We start from the raw sequence: 18,974 nt of genomic DNA on the forward strand, positions 1-18,974 counted from the left end.
CCAGATATTAGACAATGGCTCTAAGTGTGTTAAGGCAAGTTGCTAGAAATGTTTGCTCTAGGAAATTATGTCTTCTTTTAGCTTGAATGGGTATAATATTATGACAGGAATAAGGTATAGCCAACACGCAAAATAGATATAAAATAATATTTTGGGGGCAGATGAAAAGGTCGTTAATTCTAATAACTGTTGCCCCCCAACGACAGCTGAAAATCACGTGTAGGTTTCTTGATTTTTTCTAATTTATTTCATATTGGTATAGGATGAAAGGCAAAGCTCTTTTAATGCATGTGCTTAATGTTTATATTGAAAGAAGAATAACTTTATGTAAACAGAACTATTGTAAGAGCAAATCAGCAGACTGCAACCACATTTTTTCAAACTAAAGTAAGTATTCATCTCAATCATTAAAATTCTATGTTTATATAATCATTAATCAATACCTAGTGTTTTAACTATAGGTATTAGATAAAGCCATAGAAAGGAAAGGTTTTTTTGCATGGGCTTCAACGTTCTGCTAAGAGAAAAATACATCTCTTTAAGTTTTGACAAAGAACCTCATTCCCCATTCATTTTTGTTGTTGTCGAGTTGTGACATGTTTTGAAAGTTAAAAGTGTAAAATACATAAAAGGAAATTGACCCAAATGATCTACTGTTACGACAAAATGCAAAAAAATCCCCTACGTTTCTTCAAAACTTCGCAACTCTATTTTTGCTCATTTTCCAAATGACTTTTAATTCCATTGGTATTCCAGAGACACCAACACTCTGAGGGTGAAAAAGAAACACTCGCCCAGTTCCCTGGAGCTAAAGCAGAATACACACAGAAATTAGAATTTCTACAGGTAATACAGATTCAGTTTCTGTTTATAAAAGGAAACAAGGATGACATCAATTATAATTATCGAAGCACCAAAAAATCAGATGGACAAAGTAAGTCAAAGAGCAGATGTTCAGTTATCTTAACAAAGAAAAGAAAGAGAGATGATAGGCAAAAACTAAAAGAAATCCACTTAACCTTAAAAAGAAAGGGCTTCTGTCTTTAATAACATGACCGACCGACATATACAGACAGACGAACAAATCAATGTATAGAATAAATGCGCAAATGTCGGGAGTTTTCACTGAAAATTTAAACTATTTGTTTTCAATAACAGACGAGAAAGTCACATTTCCCCCTTAGCGCTACAGACCGCCGGACAAAGGGAATTATAGAGTAGCAGTTTTTATGTGGCTAAGATGATTATCCTAAAAGTTAAAGGTTTTCATGTAATTGTAACTGTTTATTTTTATTACAGCCTGATGTTTACAATGGTATACCTATCTACAGAGTTATGGACAGGAGTGGAGTTGTATTTGATCAATCTCATGATCCAAAGTAAGCACTCAATAATATTATCCTTAATTAAAACATGTACTTAGTAAGTCTTTAAGATGAAATGAAACAAATCTTTGACCGCTTATACCAATTGGTTCATATTCAGGGCGACCACTGCATACTATATATACTATTTATACTATATAGGATGAATTTGGATACTATATCATACTATATGACCAAAATTTACTATATATACTATATAATATTACCTTTATTTGACCAAAATTTACTATATATTTACTATATATATACTATATAATATTTTATTTATAAAACAAACAAAAAGCTAATATTGTCAGTTTTGTGACATCGCCTCTTAAGGTGCGTTTTGTCTTATTTTCACAGATTTTCTCCTATTTCTAGCCCCTGCGGTGGCTCTAGCCCTGCGGGGCAACAATTAACCTTTAACTTACCTAACCTAACCTTCAATAACCTATCAAAAGATACTGTGATACGACAAAAATGCATAAAGCTCTACAGTAAGAAAGAGATGAAGAAAATCCCTTAAAATATTTTATTGTTTGTGATTATGATCTAAATATCTGTTATTTTTCATCATAGAATTAACTTAAGAGGGAGGGGGAAGTTTTGCCACTTTCACTTACTCCATGATTATTAGGCTAGGTGTTATTGTGAGACCATAGGTTATTTGGGATAAAGGTTTACTTTTGGGTAGTAGTTCACTTATATTAATTAATTTTTGGATAGGTCTCCAGGTTCAGGTGCTGCAGGCTGTAAGGTGGTTTCTGGACAGGTAAAAAAATTTAAAATTATGTTTAGAGAGTTAAAGATCAACTTATTAAACAAAATATGCACCTTTTTAGATTTTATTAACATATCTGAAGAAAAAATTAAAATAGGCCTCCAAGTTCTGGTCCTGCAGGCCTCCTGGTCCACTATGGACAGGTCAAAAAACAAATTTCTTATTTTAGCAGTTAAAGATCAAATTATTAAACAAAGTATGCACCTTTTTGGATGTTATTAACAATTTTGAAGAAAAGATTAAAATCGACCTCCAAGTTCAGGTCCTGCAGGCCTCCAGGTCCACTCTGGACAGGTAAACAATCAAATTTCTTATATGATGAGTTAGAGGTCAATTTATATAACAGAATATGCATTTATTTGGATAATATAAACATATCGGGCTCCAAGTTCAGGTTCACTCAGGACAGGTAAAAGATTCAAATTTCTTATTTGAAGAGTTAAGAGGTCAGAATTTGCATCTATTTGGATGTTATTAACATATCTGAATTAAAATCGGCCAGCAAGTTCAGGTCCTGTAGGCCTCCATGTCTTCTCTGGAGTCTAGGGTCTACATGGAGGCCTGCAGCACCTGAACCTGAACAGCAATTGTTTTTTTTCTTCAGATATGTAAATAACGTCTAAAAAGATGCTTATGGTGTTTTGAAAACTAACCTCTAACTCTATAAATAGAAAATTTTGATTTTTACCTGACTGGAGTCCACCTAGGGGCCTGCAGCACCTTAACCTGGAGGTCAATTGTTAGTTTTTCTTTAAACACATAAATAGCATCTAAAAAGATGCCTATGTTGTTTAATAAACTAACCTCTAACTAAAATAAAAAAAAATTGTTTTATACCTGTCCATAGTCCACCTGGAGGCCTGCAGCACCTAAACCTGGCGGCCAATTTTTTTTCCTTAAAATATATAAATAACATTCATATATAAGCTCATTTTGTCTAACAAATATACCATTAACTGTTCAAATAAGAAGTTTGATTTTTACCTGTCCAAAGTCCACCTGAGGGTCTGCAGCGCCTGAACCTGGAGGCTAAATGTCATTTTTTCCTCAAATATGTAAAAAATATCCAAAAAGATGCATACATTGTTTAAAAAGTTGACCTCTAACTCTTCAAACAAGAAATTTGAATTTTACCTGTCCAGAGTGGACCTGAAGCCTGCAGGACCAGAACTTGAAGGTCGATTTTAATTTTTTCTTCATTAGTGTTAATAACATCCAAAAAGATGCATATTCTGCTTTATAAGTTGACCTCTAACTCTTCAAATTAAAAAATTGATTTATAACCTGTCCAGAGTGGACCTGGAGGTCTTCAAGACCAGAACTTGGAGACCTATTTTAGTTTTTTCTTCAGATATGTTAATAAAATCTAAAAAGATGCATATTCTATTTAATAAGTTGATCTCTAACTCTTCAAACTAAATTTTTTTTTTACTTGTCCAGAAACCATCTTTCAGCTAGCCTGCAGCACCTGAACCTGGAGACCTATCCAAAAATGATTAAATATGCGTGAAATACTACCCAAAAGTAAACTCTTATCTCAAAAAACCTATAGTCTCACATTAATACCTAGCCTAATAATCACAGTGTAAGCGAAAGTAGCAACCCCCCCCCCCCCCTTATATGTTAATTTGCTTTGATAACAGCTTTGCTTTAAGTTTTTATTGATGATGTATATTGTATATACTATGTATTACTAAATAATTCAAAGTCCGATACTATATCATACTATATGAGTTGAAAAAAATATACTATATATACTATATGGATTAAAAAAATATACTATAAAAATACTATATTTTTTTTGTTTTGGAGTGGTCGCCCTGCATATTGAAACTTCCTGTAGGTCTGAAAAGAAGCTAAATACTCATTTCATTTTTAATAAGAAAAATTATCTTTACACATTTTTATATTTTAGATTTCTTCAACTGTAAATTTTTGGTTTATGTAAAATAAAAATAAGGGATCGAAAGGGATAAGACAATGGTCGATAAATCGATGTACACTCCAAATGATGATAAACAAAATTATCCCTTATGTAAATTACAATTTGTGTTTGAAACGTTTGAACACTCAACCTTATAAACCAACCAATCAAAATTCTATAAAAGTCCAAAAAAAGTTAAGCAAACGAAAAGGAAAACTTTAAGTACTAGTGTAATAAACAGCCCAATGTCCCCTCCCTTCCTGAATAAAAATACCTTTTCAGTAACTCTTATCATAGAATGTTAAACCTTGATGTTACTTGATCGAAGCCTAGCAATAATAAAGACATTGAATCTACAAACTATATATTTAGTTTATCTGAAGAAGAGTTGATAAAATGGTACAAATCTATGACACTGCTCAACACGATGGACAAAATTCTTTATGAATCTCAAAGACAGGTAATTTTCTCGTTGCTGCAGAGGTTACAGGTTCGATTATGTGCCACTAACCGAGCCATAACTAAAATCGTTAAAATTAAAAACCAGCTTAACTGCTTGCTAAGGATGGTGAGGAATGCCTTAGCCATAAAGGGTCACTACTAATTACCCTCCAGAGATTATGCAGTTCTATTAAGGGGGGGATGGGTAAATGTTGTAGTCTAACATCCTAAATGGAAATAATCTGTAATAAGTCAATTATGACAAAATATGAAAATTTATAAAGCTTACCAGGGTGGAAGGAAAGGGGACCGGACATTGAGCTGTTAATTGCACTAGTCCCCAAATTTATATGATGACGTTTTTTTATTCGTTGACTTTACAACTTTGGAGAATTTCATTGAATTTTGATTGGTTGGTTCATTAAGTTGTCTGTCCAAAAGTTTTAACCACTTATTTTATTCAACAGAAGGGTTAATTTTTTGTGTCATCAATGGGGATGTACATCAATTTATCGGCTATTGTCTTATCCCTTTTTAGATCCCTGCATCTTACTTATTTGTAATTTTAGGGCAGAATCTCTTTCTACATGACAAACTACGGAGAGGAGGCCACTCATATTGGGAGCGCAGCTGCTCTACAACCTAAAGATCTGGTCTATGGACAGTACAGAGAAGCTGGTAGGAATTTTGATTATTACAGTATTAATTGAATGAATGTAAAGCATATCATTTCCTTGAAGGGAAGGGAACAATATACTTTCCCCCCAAAGTTTACAAAGTCGGTCTACCATTCCCCAGTTAAAAATATTGGGGGAAAAAATTAAACCTTAATTGGATTATACAATGTAAAAATATGTCTGAACTTTAAATATACACCAGGGATAATTTTGTTAACTTTTATTTATCACCCATTGTCGCATCCCTAAACCCTAACCCCTGATTATTTCGAGTTATGTCTTCAATTACATTTTTATTTCATAAAACAATATGGCTTAGTAAACGAGTAGACAATCGATCTGTTCGAGAAAATGGAAGTTACATGATAATACTTTTATTTGAAACCTTGTAGGAACTATGTTTGTATGTATGTATAATTTATATTTACAGAAGCTCAAATTTTGATTAACAATTCTCGGTTAAACTTAAGACATTGAAATATAACAGCCTATGAAAATGTCTGTGTGTCACTTTATGCAGTGTATGGGAATACCCTGGTCCCGAAACAGGCACATATTAAGTTTTGATATTCAGAAATATGTCTTGCAAATAAAAGGTTGGTTGTCTGTAAGGTAATACGAAGATAAACTTACATCAATAACCAGTGTTGCGGAGCCGGGAGCCGTGGAGCCGCCATATTTTGCTGAAGCCGGAGCTCAAACCATAATTTTCGTTAAAAAACGGCTGCGGACTAGATAAATAAACAGATTTTTTAGAAATTATAATTTGGTAACTCTGTTTTGTCATGTGCAAATGCCCCTTTTAAGTTTTTCAAGTCCATTTTTATAAAAAATTTAACTTTTAAAACCTTCAAAAGTCAAAACTCTAGGGGCACTTGAGTTTGGGGGTAGGAGAGAAGCAATTCCTTCAGTTTTAGATTTTAAGAAGGAAAAAGAAAAAATATATGTGGAATTTGCTTTTTTAAGGGTCTATTTTTCTTGGGGGTAATGGTGCCCTCCCAAAACGTTATAAACCTTCTCTGAACATGTGAGAAGTACATTGTGAAGAAGAACCATATCGGCTGAGCGGTTAGCAATATAGTTCGGTACACAAAGACGGACAGACAGATATTGTTACTTTTATGTAAAGACTAATGTTATTATCAGGTGTGCTTATGCACAGAGGATTTTCTTTGGACCAGTTTATGAATCAGTGTTATGGAAACAGCCAGGCATATATTTCATGTTTTTTTTTATAGATTTAATTTATACAGTGTGAATCAAATAAAACTGAGTTTTCCGATTTTCAGAAACAACCAGAAGGAATACAGAAAAAAAAGTTATATGTCCTTGTTCTCTGTACAAAAGCACATCAAACTTGTAAAAGTGTTTTTCATTATCTCTAAAAATGCGGCCTCTATGATAGGTGTATGGTGTCAAAAAATGCCTTGTGTGAAAAATTTTGATCAAGAAAAATTTAAATAACTCATCTATTTTGTATAAAAAATTGTAGAATTTCAATATTAATTTAGAAAAAGGTCTAAGAAAAGTACCTAAATGAGTTTTAAAGGTGAAATGCTTTTTGGCTCCTCACAAAAGCATTTTTAGAATACTGCGATTTGTCATTTTTTCACATTTCTTGATTGTGATGCGTTTTCAGTAAAAGAATTTTCTTTAATAACGTAGCTTATAGTATAAAGAAAATAAAACCTTTTTGTTTGACAAAAAAATCTCTAAAAACAAAAAAGTTATTGAAGTTTGAATTTATTTAATAAAAATGCTTTTTTTAAATATTACCCTATTTTGATTATTAAGTTATTTTGACAGATTATAAATGAGCATAATTTGTCCAAAGGGGGCGGGGATTTTGAAGATTAAATCAGGTCATCATCTGATAATCTGATTTATACTGTGAAAATTTTATTTTAATAAATTGTATTTTTAAGATGTTAAATATTTAGAATCTGTTGAATAAAAACTTTAATGAATAAAGAATATGGTTGGTCATCTGTTTAGAATGGCAGAAATATTTTATTAGAAATAAATCTACTTAAAAAATACAAAATAATAGACGAAAAAGTCATCACACACACTTTTTGAAATCTTTATGCTCTAAAAAGCGCTGTTGTTTTCAGAGATATTCAAAAACACCTTTTCTAAGTTTAATGTATATTTTTATAGAGAACAAGAAGCTATAATTGTTTTTTCCATATCCCTATTGGTTGTATCAGAAAATCGGAAAACTCAGTTTTTTCTGACTCACCCTGTATTTTTTTATTTTAGTAATATCTTTTTAATTAACATGATGCAATTTTTAAAGAAAATATTCAAGTTTTGATACATTTTTCGTGCCTAAATATATTTGATATGAAAAAAGTATACATATAACCAGTTATCATAGATCATTCCACTTTTCCTTCCAGTTTTTATTTCAAACTTTTGTCTGCCCTATTCAAGTTTAGTTACAAAATAAGTACCTAACTTAATTTTGAAATAATTCCTGTAATTTTTTTATTAAGTTGAATATTGTGATTTTATATTTTAATATTTTGATAGGATGGAGGCAAAGGCAAACAAATGCCTGTACACTATGGTTCAGATGACTTGAGGAATTTTAATTTTCATATTATTTAACAACTTTCTCATTTAAATAGAATTGCATAAATCTTTTTCAATGGGTTCAAAATTTAGGAAGTTAAGTATTAATTTATTTTTTTGTCCAATGATTTCATGAAATAGATGTTGATAATTCATTAAAGTTAATATCTAAGTGTGCTCATTTGCAAAAACCAGCTACAGAAAAGTTCAATTTCAAGCATAATCTAAGCATTTTATAAAAACAATTGATACTTAAACTAGGGTTGGCAATCCAACCAATTTCTGGACCGGATTCGGATTTTTACAAAAATCCGCCCAAAAATTAAACGGATTAATCCTTGGATTCCGAATTTTTATTTTTTTGACGGATTTCGGATTTTCGGATTGCGGATTCTAGCAATAATATTTTAAAAGGCCTTTTTTAGAATAAATTAAGAGATTAAATTTTACTGGGTAATATAAAGAATCTAAAGCTGCTTTTTTTATATTTTCACAGTAGCTTTTCTCCTATTTCTAGACCCAACAGCGATCAAAATGACTTTCCGAATCCGCTATTATAATAACGGATTTCAGATTCGGATTCTGGATTCCAAAATTGTTCAAAAATGGACGGATTCGGATCGCCAACCCTAACTTAAACAGTAGAAAGTTCTTGAATAATATTAAAACCCAAATTCTCATAGTTTTGTCACAATTTCTTCTCCCTTAGCCACACAAATGCCCCAAGGTATTTCAGCTCTGCTTTGGTGGATTTTTTACTTCTTGTTGGCGGATTTTTTTTAGTAGCGAAGCTACTCTATAATTCACAATGTCCGTCCGTCTGTCCGTCCGTAATTAATGAATTGGAGGAAACGTGATTTTCTCGGCTCCTATAAAAGATAGAGAGCTGAAATTTTTTGACAACATTCCCATCATTAAGGAGCACAATTAACTATAAAACATCAATGGCGGTCGGACTGCTTTTTAGCAGGTTTTAGGCTATATTTTATATTTTCCAAATTTTCCCCATATCTTTGGTGTTTATGGTCCGATTTTCAAAATTTTTCAGTTAAAGATATCAAAATTAAATTTTCCGTCATTTGAAGAAAACAACAATGACGGTCAGACTGCCTTTTTGCAGGTTTTTTGCTATTTTTATATTTTTCACATTTTTCCCCATATCTTTGGTGTTTATGGTCCGATTTTTGAAATTTTTTCAGTTAAAGATATCAAAATTAAATTTCCTGTCATTTGAAGAAAACAACAATGACTGTCAGACTGCCTTTTTTCAGGTTTTTGGCTATTTTTGTATTTATCACATTTTTACCCACATCTTTGGTGTTTATAGTCCAATTTTCAAAAATTTTTCAGTTAAAGATATTAACATTAAAATTCTGGTGTTTTAAGAAAAGAAACAATGGCGGCCAAACTGCCTTTTAGCAGGTTTTTGGCTATTTTTATATGTTTGACATATTTCCCCATATCTTTGGTATTTTTGGTCCAATTTTAAAACTTTTTTGCATTAACAGTTTCAAATTTTTTTCCCCCATTGTTATGTGCATCTAGTATGTAATTTACTTTAACCGTCTTCATCATACAAAATAAAACAAGGTTTCGTGTTTATTTTCTCCAATAAATCTATTCTTGATTTTAATAAATACACTTTAAATCTACTTCTACGTATTCCCATCCACAATTTTTTGTGCTTCGCTACTTATGGATGTTGTCATCCTTGTTTGTATTTTACTGGTGGAATTCTTTTGCTTGTTTCTGTCATATTGTATTTCTTTGGGATATATTTTAAAGCCTTTGAACAAGCATTTTATTTGTTTAATTTTTTCATTAGTTGTCCTTGTTCAAAGGCTTTAAAATTCGGGGAGAATGCTCAATATAGTAACTGTTATTAATAAGTATTTACTAATAATTAATATATTTTATCAAGGAAAGGAGCATGATATTGTACATTAATATGATTTAGGTGCTGGAATAAATAAAATTCGGTTGAAAAATATTATTTATTTAGATCTATATTAATTTTTTAGGTTCCTTCATACTTTTAGTGGCTTTGGTCTGTAGGAACATTTTATTGGATTAAAAAGATTGTGTTTTGGTTGTAATTTAGCAAGGGACCTTAAATTAAACATGATTTGTGTATTTTTAGGGGTTTTGGTGTACCGAGGGTTTACCCTGGATGAATTTTGTGACCAGTGTTATGGAAATTCTGCAGACAGGAATTTCATCATATTTTCAATATATTTATATTTATTCCCATATAAATAAGCTTGCAAATGGATCAGTAATATCTCTTACCTATCTATTGTAATGTAATTATCCATTTTTTTATTATTTATATTCATCTGAACGATATACTTAGATTGGTTTTTGTCAAATATAATCCAAGCAAAAAAGATATTTTAATACTTAATGCTATTTTTCTTAAATTAAAAAAAAAAATCACAATTCACAGGAATTCACCGTTTACAGGTGTAAAAAGTTATCTTTTACAGAAATGCAAAGAAGTGAGTGAGTAGCTTCATCTGCTATCATTTATTTTTTTAAATGCTGTATAAATTATAATGAAAACAAATCAATTTTATCATTCTAAATATCCTTGTACCAAAAAGGTAGGACGTAAGTCTGTTGTTGAACCAAAATATCTCGAAACCCTGTGGATTTCAAATTGGAGTTTATTTATGTCCTTGGAAAACTTAAACCTTTTTTTTTGGGGGGGGGGGGAAAGGTAAGATTTGCACAACATAAAAATCTCCTAAAAAATCCCAAACGCCTACAAAATAATAAGATAGTTGGCCCACAACCCCTTTTTTCTACATTGTGCCTTTACTATAGGGTCTGAGCTGCTAGTATTATATAATTCTTTTAGATATTATATAAGTATTTGATTGATTGATTGAAATATCAGAGGAAAGGGCAAACAAATGCCAATTCATTACGGAAGTGTTGATCTTAACTTTGTCACTATTTCCAGTACTCTGGCCACGCAAATGCCACAAGGTTTAAAAACATTTGATTAGGGACAAGATTTAGGATTCTTAAAAACAACTTAAAATATTTAGTGCTAGAATTAAAGCTTAGATGTTTGCTGATTTTTTTATTCCAAAAAGTTTTTAAATGTTTTGAATAAAATTGTTTTTTAGAATCCAATTCCTGTCAATGCATTTCCCCCTTAGATTTTTTTTCAGACACTTTTTTTTAAATATTTGCATGAAGGTTTTTTTCCCCACCAAATTAGACAATAATTTTTTGTTATATTGTTTAGGTTACTACTAGAATTAGGTCAGATTTTGGCATTTTATGTTGTTGTTAAACCTTTTATTTATACAGGCTAATAAGAATTTTAGTTAGAATCTTACAATAGTTTTTATTTAATTTAAATGTAGTTAAAAACATATTTTGAGAATTTTTCTTGAAATTCCTTTAGAATTTCATATAGTACAATTAAATTTTTTTTAAAAGCATGATAATAAACAAATATGAATTATGATGAATTTCTGTCTGCACTGATTTCTATTTTATTTTTATAGCATGCTCCTTTCTTTGATTTATAGGTTTTGTTTATTTTTTTTGTATTAAAAATACTAACACACTAAACAGTAGAGGTTATGTTAATTTTCCTAGTTAATTAAGGATGATAAAAGTTGGTAGTGAAACACCAATAGCACCCTACTTTTCCCCTTTTAATTGAAATTTCTAAACTTAACTTAAACATACATAAACTGTTTTATTTTACTCTTTAGTTACTCAACAAATCAAAGGGGGTAAGGGTTATAGGTGTTTCACTATTAAAATAAAACAATTTTACTGTTTCCTTGTATTCCCCGAACCTTTTGTTATTAATTCTCATTTATAAAAATTTACCTTCTAATTTACAATCCTTAACTCTTAACGGTCGGGGAGGGGGGGGGGGCGTTGAACGTTTTTTTTATCTCATTTTCGGTGTGTGAAAGATAAAGAGCCCAAACTGCGTGACTTTTTAAGTATGGGTATGACACATAGCTGAGAGTTGGAATTTTTTGAATATCTCCATCCTGGCGGGCACAGGATGCCAGCAAACCTGGCAGGGTCATCCAGGTAAAGAGCAAAAATATTTTTTGACTTAAACAAAGCATTTTATCTTACCAAAATACTACAATATCCTCTACCTAGTAGTACATTTTCATATGAAATACAGGTGTTCAAGTCAATTTCACGTTTCAGGTATGATCCTGCAGGTCCTGATCCTCCAGGTCTCCAGAAATCTTTAAAAGGCTTCTGTGGCCGCAATTTTTTACTTAAAGACTTCAAATTTTAAACTTAAGCTTTTCTTACATGTCTACATATCGTACTAAAATTTCATAAAGATTCGCCGCCGTTTTCTCGCCGACCGCTGACTGCGGCGGCTGGCAGCTGCCAAGTACAGCTGCGGCCGCTGAAATTTATTTTCTGATATTTCTGATATAAAATTTACATAAAGATAAACATTTTCTGTAAAAAAATTGTTCTTCTAGCTTCAAAAATAAGAAAATTACAGCCCCCCCCGACCGATTAAGGTGCGGCAAGAAATCGGAACTAATGAATCCTATCTTAAAGTTATATTTTTTCTCAAATTAAAAGCAATTACCTAACATATTTAAAATTTTCAAGCTAATAGTTTTGTTTTGTAGCTGCTGGGTCAGCGTATGCGTTCAAGCGCGCCCAGAATGGTCTGGTCGTCATCTGCTACTTTGGAGAAGGTGCTGCTAGCGAAGGTAAGACGGTGATTGATCATCCTGAGGTTAATTCTTTAAAAAAAATTGCCCCACTAATCGCTTAGTGGGGCAAAATTGTTTTCGTGAAAAGTCCTCCAAAATCACATAAAAAATCTACAAAAATTAAATAAAATCTTATGTTTATAACCCTTCTATGATTTTGTTTAATTTTTGTAGATTTTTAATGTGATTTTGGTGGATTTTTCTCGAAAACAATTTTGCCCCACTAAGCGATTAGTGTGGCAAATTTTTTTAAGAATCCACCTCTGATGTAGATTTAGTTCATTGCTACAAAAATTAAATTTGAATATCCCAATCTTAAATAGATTACTACAATCTGGCTATGCGTAGATTTAAAATCTGGCAACCAGAAAATCATAAGAAATCTGATTTTGAAAAGGGGGAGGTAGGTTGTGCAAAAATTCCGTAAAGTTGTGAGTTTTAAAGGTTAAAACATTAGTAGAACAATAATATTCACTAAATATGTGTATTCCTTATTGAAAAGAACTATAGACAAAAAAAACTCACACCTTTACGTAATTTTAGCACAACCTACCTCTCCCTTTAAGTTTGAAATTTATACTTTATGAGGAGCTCACTCTTAACAATGATAAGAAAAACTAAGGGGGGGGGGGAAGTTTGTACAGTTATAGGAAATGAAATTCAGTATAAAAGTTTGGGAGGGCCGTGTGGGCTTGTTTTTGTAGTTATCAACCTAATTCTTTTTGTAGGCTTTCTTATATGACTGGATGTACACATAAAACTTTGAAAATTGAATTTCTGCACTTTCCTTCTTGGGGCTTGTGGAGCACAAAAACCCCCCAAACACAAAAAATATGAGTTCTGAGCTTATTTTTAAAGATAACAACCTGATTTTTTTTAAAATAATACTTTTTGAACATAACTGAATCAACGAACCATTACAGATTTCATTTTGGGACTTTCCTTCTAGGAGCTAGTGGAGCAAAAGACCCCCCCAAAAAACACTAAAAATATGCGTTCTTAGCTTATTTTTAAAGATATCAACCTGATTTTTTTTAAATAATACTTTTTTAACATAACTGAATCAACGAACCATTACAGATTTCATTTTGGGACTTTTCTTCTAGGGGCTTGTGGAGCAAAAGACCCCCCACACTAAAAATATGAGTTCTGAGCTTATTTTTAAAGATATCAACCTGATTTTTTAAAATAATACTTTTTTAACATAACTGAATAAACAAACCATTACAGATTTTATTTTGGGACTTTCCTTCTTGGGGCTTGTGGAGCACAAAACCCCCCCAAACACTAAAAATATGAGTTCGGAGCTTATTTTTAAAGATATCAACCTGATTTTTCAATATTGAAAAAAAAATTTCTAAGAGGATAATACCGAAATTTGTAATGGTTTGTTGATTCGGTTATGTTAAAAAAGTATTATTTAAAAAAAATCAGGTTGATATCTTTAAAAATAAGCTCAGAACGCATATTTTTAGTGTTTTTGGTGGTCTTTTGCTCCACAAGCCCCAAGAAGGAAAGTCACAAAATGAAATCTGTAATGGTTCGTTGATTCAGTTATGTTAAAAAAGTATTATTTTAAAAAATCTGGTTGATATCTTTAAAAATAAGCTCAGAACTCATATTTTTAGTGTTTTGGGGGGGATTTTGTGCTCCACAAGCCCCAAGAAGGAAAGTCTCAAAATGAAATCTGTAATGGTTCGTTGATTCAGTTATGTTAAAAAAGTATTATTTAAAAAAATCAGGTTGATATCTTCAAAAATAAGCTCAGAACTCGTATTTTTAGTGTTTGGGGGGGTTTTGTGCTCCACAAGCCCCAAGAAGGAAAGTCCCAAAATGAAATCTGTAATGGTTCGTTGATTCAGTTATGTTAAAAAAGTATTATTTAAAAAAAATCAGGTTGATATCTTTAAAAATAAGCTCAGAACTCGTATTTTTAGTGTTTGGGGGGTTTTTGTGCTCCACAAGCCCCAAGAAGGAAAGTCCCAAAATGAATTCTGTAATGGTTCGTTGATTCAGTTATGTTAAAAAAGTATTATTTAAAAAAAATCAGGTTGATATCTTTAAATATAAGCTCAGAACTCATTTTTTAGTGTGTTAGGGGTTTTTGTGCTCCACAAGCCCCAAGAAGGAAAGTCCCAAAATGAAATCTGTAATGGTTCGTTGATTCAGTTATGTTAAAAAAGTATTATTTAAAAAAATCAGGTTGATATCTTTAAAAATAAGCTCAGAACTCGTATTTTTAGTGTTTGGGGGGTTTTTGTGCTCCACAAGCCCCAAGAAGGAAAGTCCAAAAAGGAAATCTGTAATGGTTCGTTGATTCAGTTATGTTAAAAAAGTATTATTTAAAAAAATCAGGTTGATATCTTTAAAAATAAGCTCAGAACTCGTATTTTTAGTGTTTGGGGGGTTTTTGTGCTCCACAAGCCCCAAGAAGGAAAGTCCCAAAATGAAATCTGTAATGGTTCGTTGATTCAGTTATGTTAAAAAAGTATTATTTAAAAAAAATCAGGTTGATAACTTTAAAAATAAGCTAACAACTCATATTTTTTGTGTTTGGGGGGTTTTTGTGCTCCACAAGCCCCAAGAAGGAAAGTGCCGAAATTCAATTTTCAAAGTTTTATGTGTACATCCAGTCATATAAGAAAGCCTACAAAAAGAATTAGGTTGATAACTACAAAAACAAGCCCACACGGCCCTCCCAAACTTTTATACTGAATTTCATTTCCTATAACTGTACAAACTTCCCCCCCCCCCCCCCTTATTTTATATTTTTGTAAAGGTGATGCCCATGCAGCTTTCAACTTTGCAGCCACCCTGGAGTGTCCCATTCTTTTCTTCTGGTAAGTTTATAAGCTTTTTTTAGAAGGGTGAGTCTTTCTAAGCTTGGGGAAGAAGAGGGGGGGGGGGGGGGGTGTGTTGTAGACTTAGTCTCAAAAGCAAAATTTACCTCCTTGGCTGGTCCGTAAGATGTGGTACCCTTGGAGTCTTTTTTCGCGGATTTTCTGTAAAGTTAAATGTAACCATTTTGAAAAATGAACTTAAAAAACTGTTCTTAATTATGACCATTTTATATGTATACACAGTTAGTTATAATATAGAACAGTTTGACTTAATAAGAGCATTGCATTTGTCCACTTTACTTTACAGAAAACTTGCAAAAAACATGACCACCTTTTCATTACTTTAGGACTTAAATTGTGGGGTTTATGTTGAAATATATAAAGTCTATTTGAATACCATTTATTTCTAGTCGTAATAATGGATATGCTATATCTACTCCTGTCCAAGATCAGTATAGAGGAGATGGTATTGCTGTGAGAGGACCAGCTTATGGCATGGCTACTATTAGGTAAGAAAAAGTTATGATTATAGATGTTAATCTAGGCTATCCAAACTTTTATTTGTCCTTTGATAGATGTGAAATCCTTATAATAAAGTAACAGGATCTATGTGTGTCTGTACCGAAGGAACTCGCTAACTGCTGAACCGATATGGTTCTGCTTTACATAATATAACTTCTCATTTTTTCAGGGTAGGTTTAAAACCAACCCCCCAAGAGAAAGCGCCCGTAGAAAAAAAAATTAGCCATGTCCTAAAATTGGACGGTTCACCTCTCAAGTTATTTTTAGAGAATTAAACTCTATTATTTGTATTTAGAGTTGATGGTAACGACGCCCTTGCAGTGTATAATGCCACTAAAGCAGCCAGAGATATTGCCATCAAGGAGAACAGACCTGTGCTCATTGAGGCTATGACATACAGGTACATTGATATATTAAAAACAATAATACAATACCCTACCCTAGATAAAATAGTTTTCTTCGTTTTTCATTTTAAATTGAAAACCTATGTATAAACTTTCTCAAAACCTTTAATTGTAATTTGATCATGTTGGTAATTTGTACAATAATTGGAAGAAAAAAAAACACCCCTCCCTTACATAATTACAATTTAAAGCAAGATTCAACTCAACTTAATTACATAAAGTAGTTTTCGGTAATCACTGATCCGTTATGCCTGTAGCTGTTTTGCACAAGTTTTTTACAGTGCCTATATAAATGATGTTATAGAATACAAATTACCAATAATAGGCCAATACCCAAACTAAATTACCAGTAGCAGGCCAGTATACATTTAAAACTATCCTTGGTCAAATGATTTTAATTGACCAATGGTAGGCCAGTATGGCGAGCTTCTGTTTTTATGGACATAATAGTAATTTTTCTATGCAGGATTGGTCATCACAGCACATCAGATGACAGTTCAGCCTATAGATCTGTTGATGAGGTCAGATACTGGGACCAGAGAGATCATCCTATTACTAGGTAGAGTTCAGTATATACATACATATACACATCTTATAACTAGTTCAGAGAGATCATTCTATTACTAGGAGTTTTTAATCCAGTACATGTTCAGTACACGTATATAAAACAAATATTAATATTATTGTTTATAAAAGTAACAGGATATCTGTCTGCTTGTGTGTTTATACATAACTGACATGGTTCTTCTTTACAGTTATGGTCAAGGAAAGTTTTTTAACTGTTTTAGGGGAGCAACAAATAAGGATATTAGAGGACATACTAAAGTTTGTTGTACTTGATAACCAGATAGTTTTTTAATTAGAAAGGTATCATAATAATGTTTTTTTTTCAGATTCTACAATTACATCACCAGGAAAGGTTACTGGTCAGAGGCTATGGATAAAGAATGGAAGGATGACTCTAGAAAACAGGTATACAATACAATGGTGTTGCAATTTTCTCCCATTTATAGGCTGAGCTCGTTTTGTACATCCTTGTCTTTGTTTAACGAATATCAAAGATTTATGTTAAAAATGTTCGTAGATTTTTTTACAACTCTTTTTTTTCAAATTTAAAAATCTTTAGAATCATTAAGAGCTAAAAAGTATGTATGTACTAAAAGATCTCGCTAACTGATTGTACGATTTGAATTTACTTTTCAGTGAAGCTTTACATGGCCAGTGTTTAGTTTTTTATATATATTTGGGGCTAGGTTAAGTCAACCAACACTATTGAAAATAGAAATATTTTTTTTTATTTGATAACAGAAGTAATATTATATATGTTATTGTTTAGGTGCTACAAGCCTTTGCCCGCGCTGAGAAAAGACTGAAACCAAAATGGACGGAAATGTTCACAGAAGTTTATGATGAAATTCCAAAAGACCTCAAGTAATGTTTTTTTTTAAAGTAGTAGCGAAGATATTCTTTTGCTAGGCCCGTCCGTATATTCCTTTAAACTTCAAACACGATAGTAGTCATCTCCAATTTCCTAGAACTTAAATAAGAAGTTCTATATTATTACTTTATATATTTTACCCCAAATTATCCATAAATTAAAGTGACAGGATGTTTGTCTGTACCCAGTCACTTCCTAACCGCTGAACCGGTATGGATCTCCTTTACAAAATAGCTTCTTAAAGGTCTTGAGAAGGTTTATAACCATTTTTGAGGACAGTACCATCAACCTCCCAAAAGTAGTCGGTTCTTGAAAAAAATTAACCTTTGTTTTATTTTCTTTCCCCCCCCCCTTCTTCTCTAGTGCGCCTAGAGGCCTCTGGGGGGCAAGAGCGACTTATGTTTACATATTAAAATAAAACTTTTATCCTAATTAAATTATTAACTGTTTTAGGCGCCAGCAAGAGGAAATGGAAGCTCATGTCAAAATGTACAAGGACAAATATCCTCTTCAAAACTTTGAATCTTAATTTATTTAAGATAGAGGAGCTTCCATGAATAGGAACAGGTCTAGTCTAATTCCTGTCAAAAAAGGAACTGTCCACGAACTGTATCATGGGAGTCATGTTTAATCATAGTATTCATTTATATTCTAATTATTTGTTAATTTTTTTAAGAGCTTGTTACAAATTCATCTTAAGACATCAGATACTTTAAAAATATTTATCATTAAAATGTGCCAATGTTAAAAGTCTCAAATTTGATTTAATTATTGTGATATTTTGTTAGGTGCTATTAGTTGTATTGTATTATTTTTGTTATTATGTTATATTTTAACTTAAATACATAATCATGATCTGATTTTTATATTTACAGAGTATTCTATTATAAAAAGTTAAGTATTAAGGTTTTCTTTGTAAGTTAAGATCTCGTCTGACCACCGAACATATGGAGATTTCTATTATAGGTAAGTTTCATATTGCTCTTGGCAGGGTGTCGGAGCCGTATAATTTTGATGCGGCTCCGGCTCCAGCTTCGGCTCCGGCTCCTACCTTAAAATTAATATATTTTTAATTTTTTTTTCATTATTGAATTTGATAAAAGAAAATAAAATATTTTGCTTTTATTTGATTAAAGCTATATAAAAGTAGAAGGATGTGTGTCTTTTTGTTAAGTAACAATAGTTTTTCAGTTTATTATATGGAAATAGACCGTTGCCAAATTATAATATTACTTTAAAAAAATCATTTTTAGGTAATCCGGAGCCGGAGCCGTTTTTA

General features: G+C 31.7%; 1 protein-coding gene across 3 annotated transcripts; it reads left to right on the plus strand.

Moving 5' to 3' along the window:
• The first annotated feature begins 1 nt into the window (after position 1).
• Positions 2-18,555, plus strand: BckdhA (Branched chain keto acid dehydrogenase E1 subunit alpha). Of its 3 annotated transcripts, XM_080171728.1 has the most exons (17): positions 2-58; positions 333-387; positions 757-846; positions 1,300-1,379; positions 4,442-4,529; positions 5,080-5,188; positions 6,334-6,398; positions 7,723-7,773; positions 8,446-8,491; positions 12,405-12,488; positions 15,271-15,331; positions 15,742-15,840; positions 16,149-16,253; positions 16,724-16,816; positions 17,151-17,229; positions 17,594-17,688; positions 18,149-18,555. In XM_080171728.1, the coding sequence occupies exons 1-17, from the start codon at positions 15-17 to the stop codon at positions 18,222-18,224; spliced, it is 1,320 nt and encodes a 439-aa protein (XP_080027854.1). In that variant the 5' UTR covers positions 2-14; the 3' UTR covers positions 18,225-18,555. The 3 variants fall into 3 exon arrangements, with proteins under 3 accessions (XP_080027854.1, XP_080027855.1, XP_080027856.1); XM_080171729.1 differs by lacking the exons at positions 6,334-6,398; positions 7,723-7,773; positions 8,446-8,491 and adding exons at positions 9,905-9,971; positions 10,661-10,755 and having other exon boundaries at positions 3-59; positions 334-387; XM_080171730.1 differs by lacking the exons at positions 6,334-6,398; positions 7,723-7,773; positions 8,446-8,491 and having other exon boundaries at positions 3-59; positions 334-387.
• The last annotated feature ends 419 nt before the right edge of the window (positions 18,556-18,974 follow it).

The sequence above is a fragment of the Acartia tonsa genome, chromosome 9 (genome assembly GCF_053477335.1).
Source record: "Acartia tonsa isolate MP-2025a chromosome 9, ASM5347733v1, whole genome shotgun sequence".
Lineage (NCBI taxonomy): Eukaryota > Metazoa > Arthropoda > Copepoda > Calanoida > Acartiidae > Acartia > Acartia tonsa.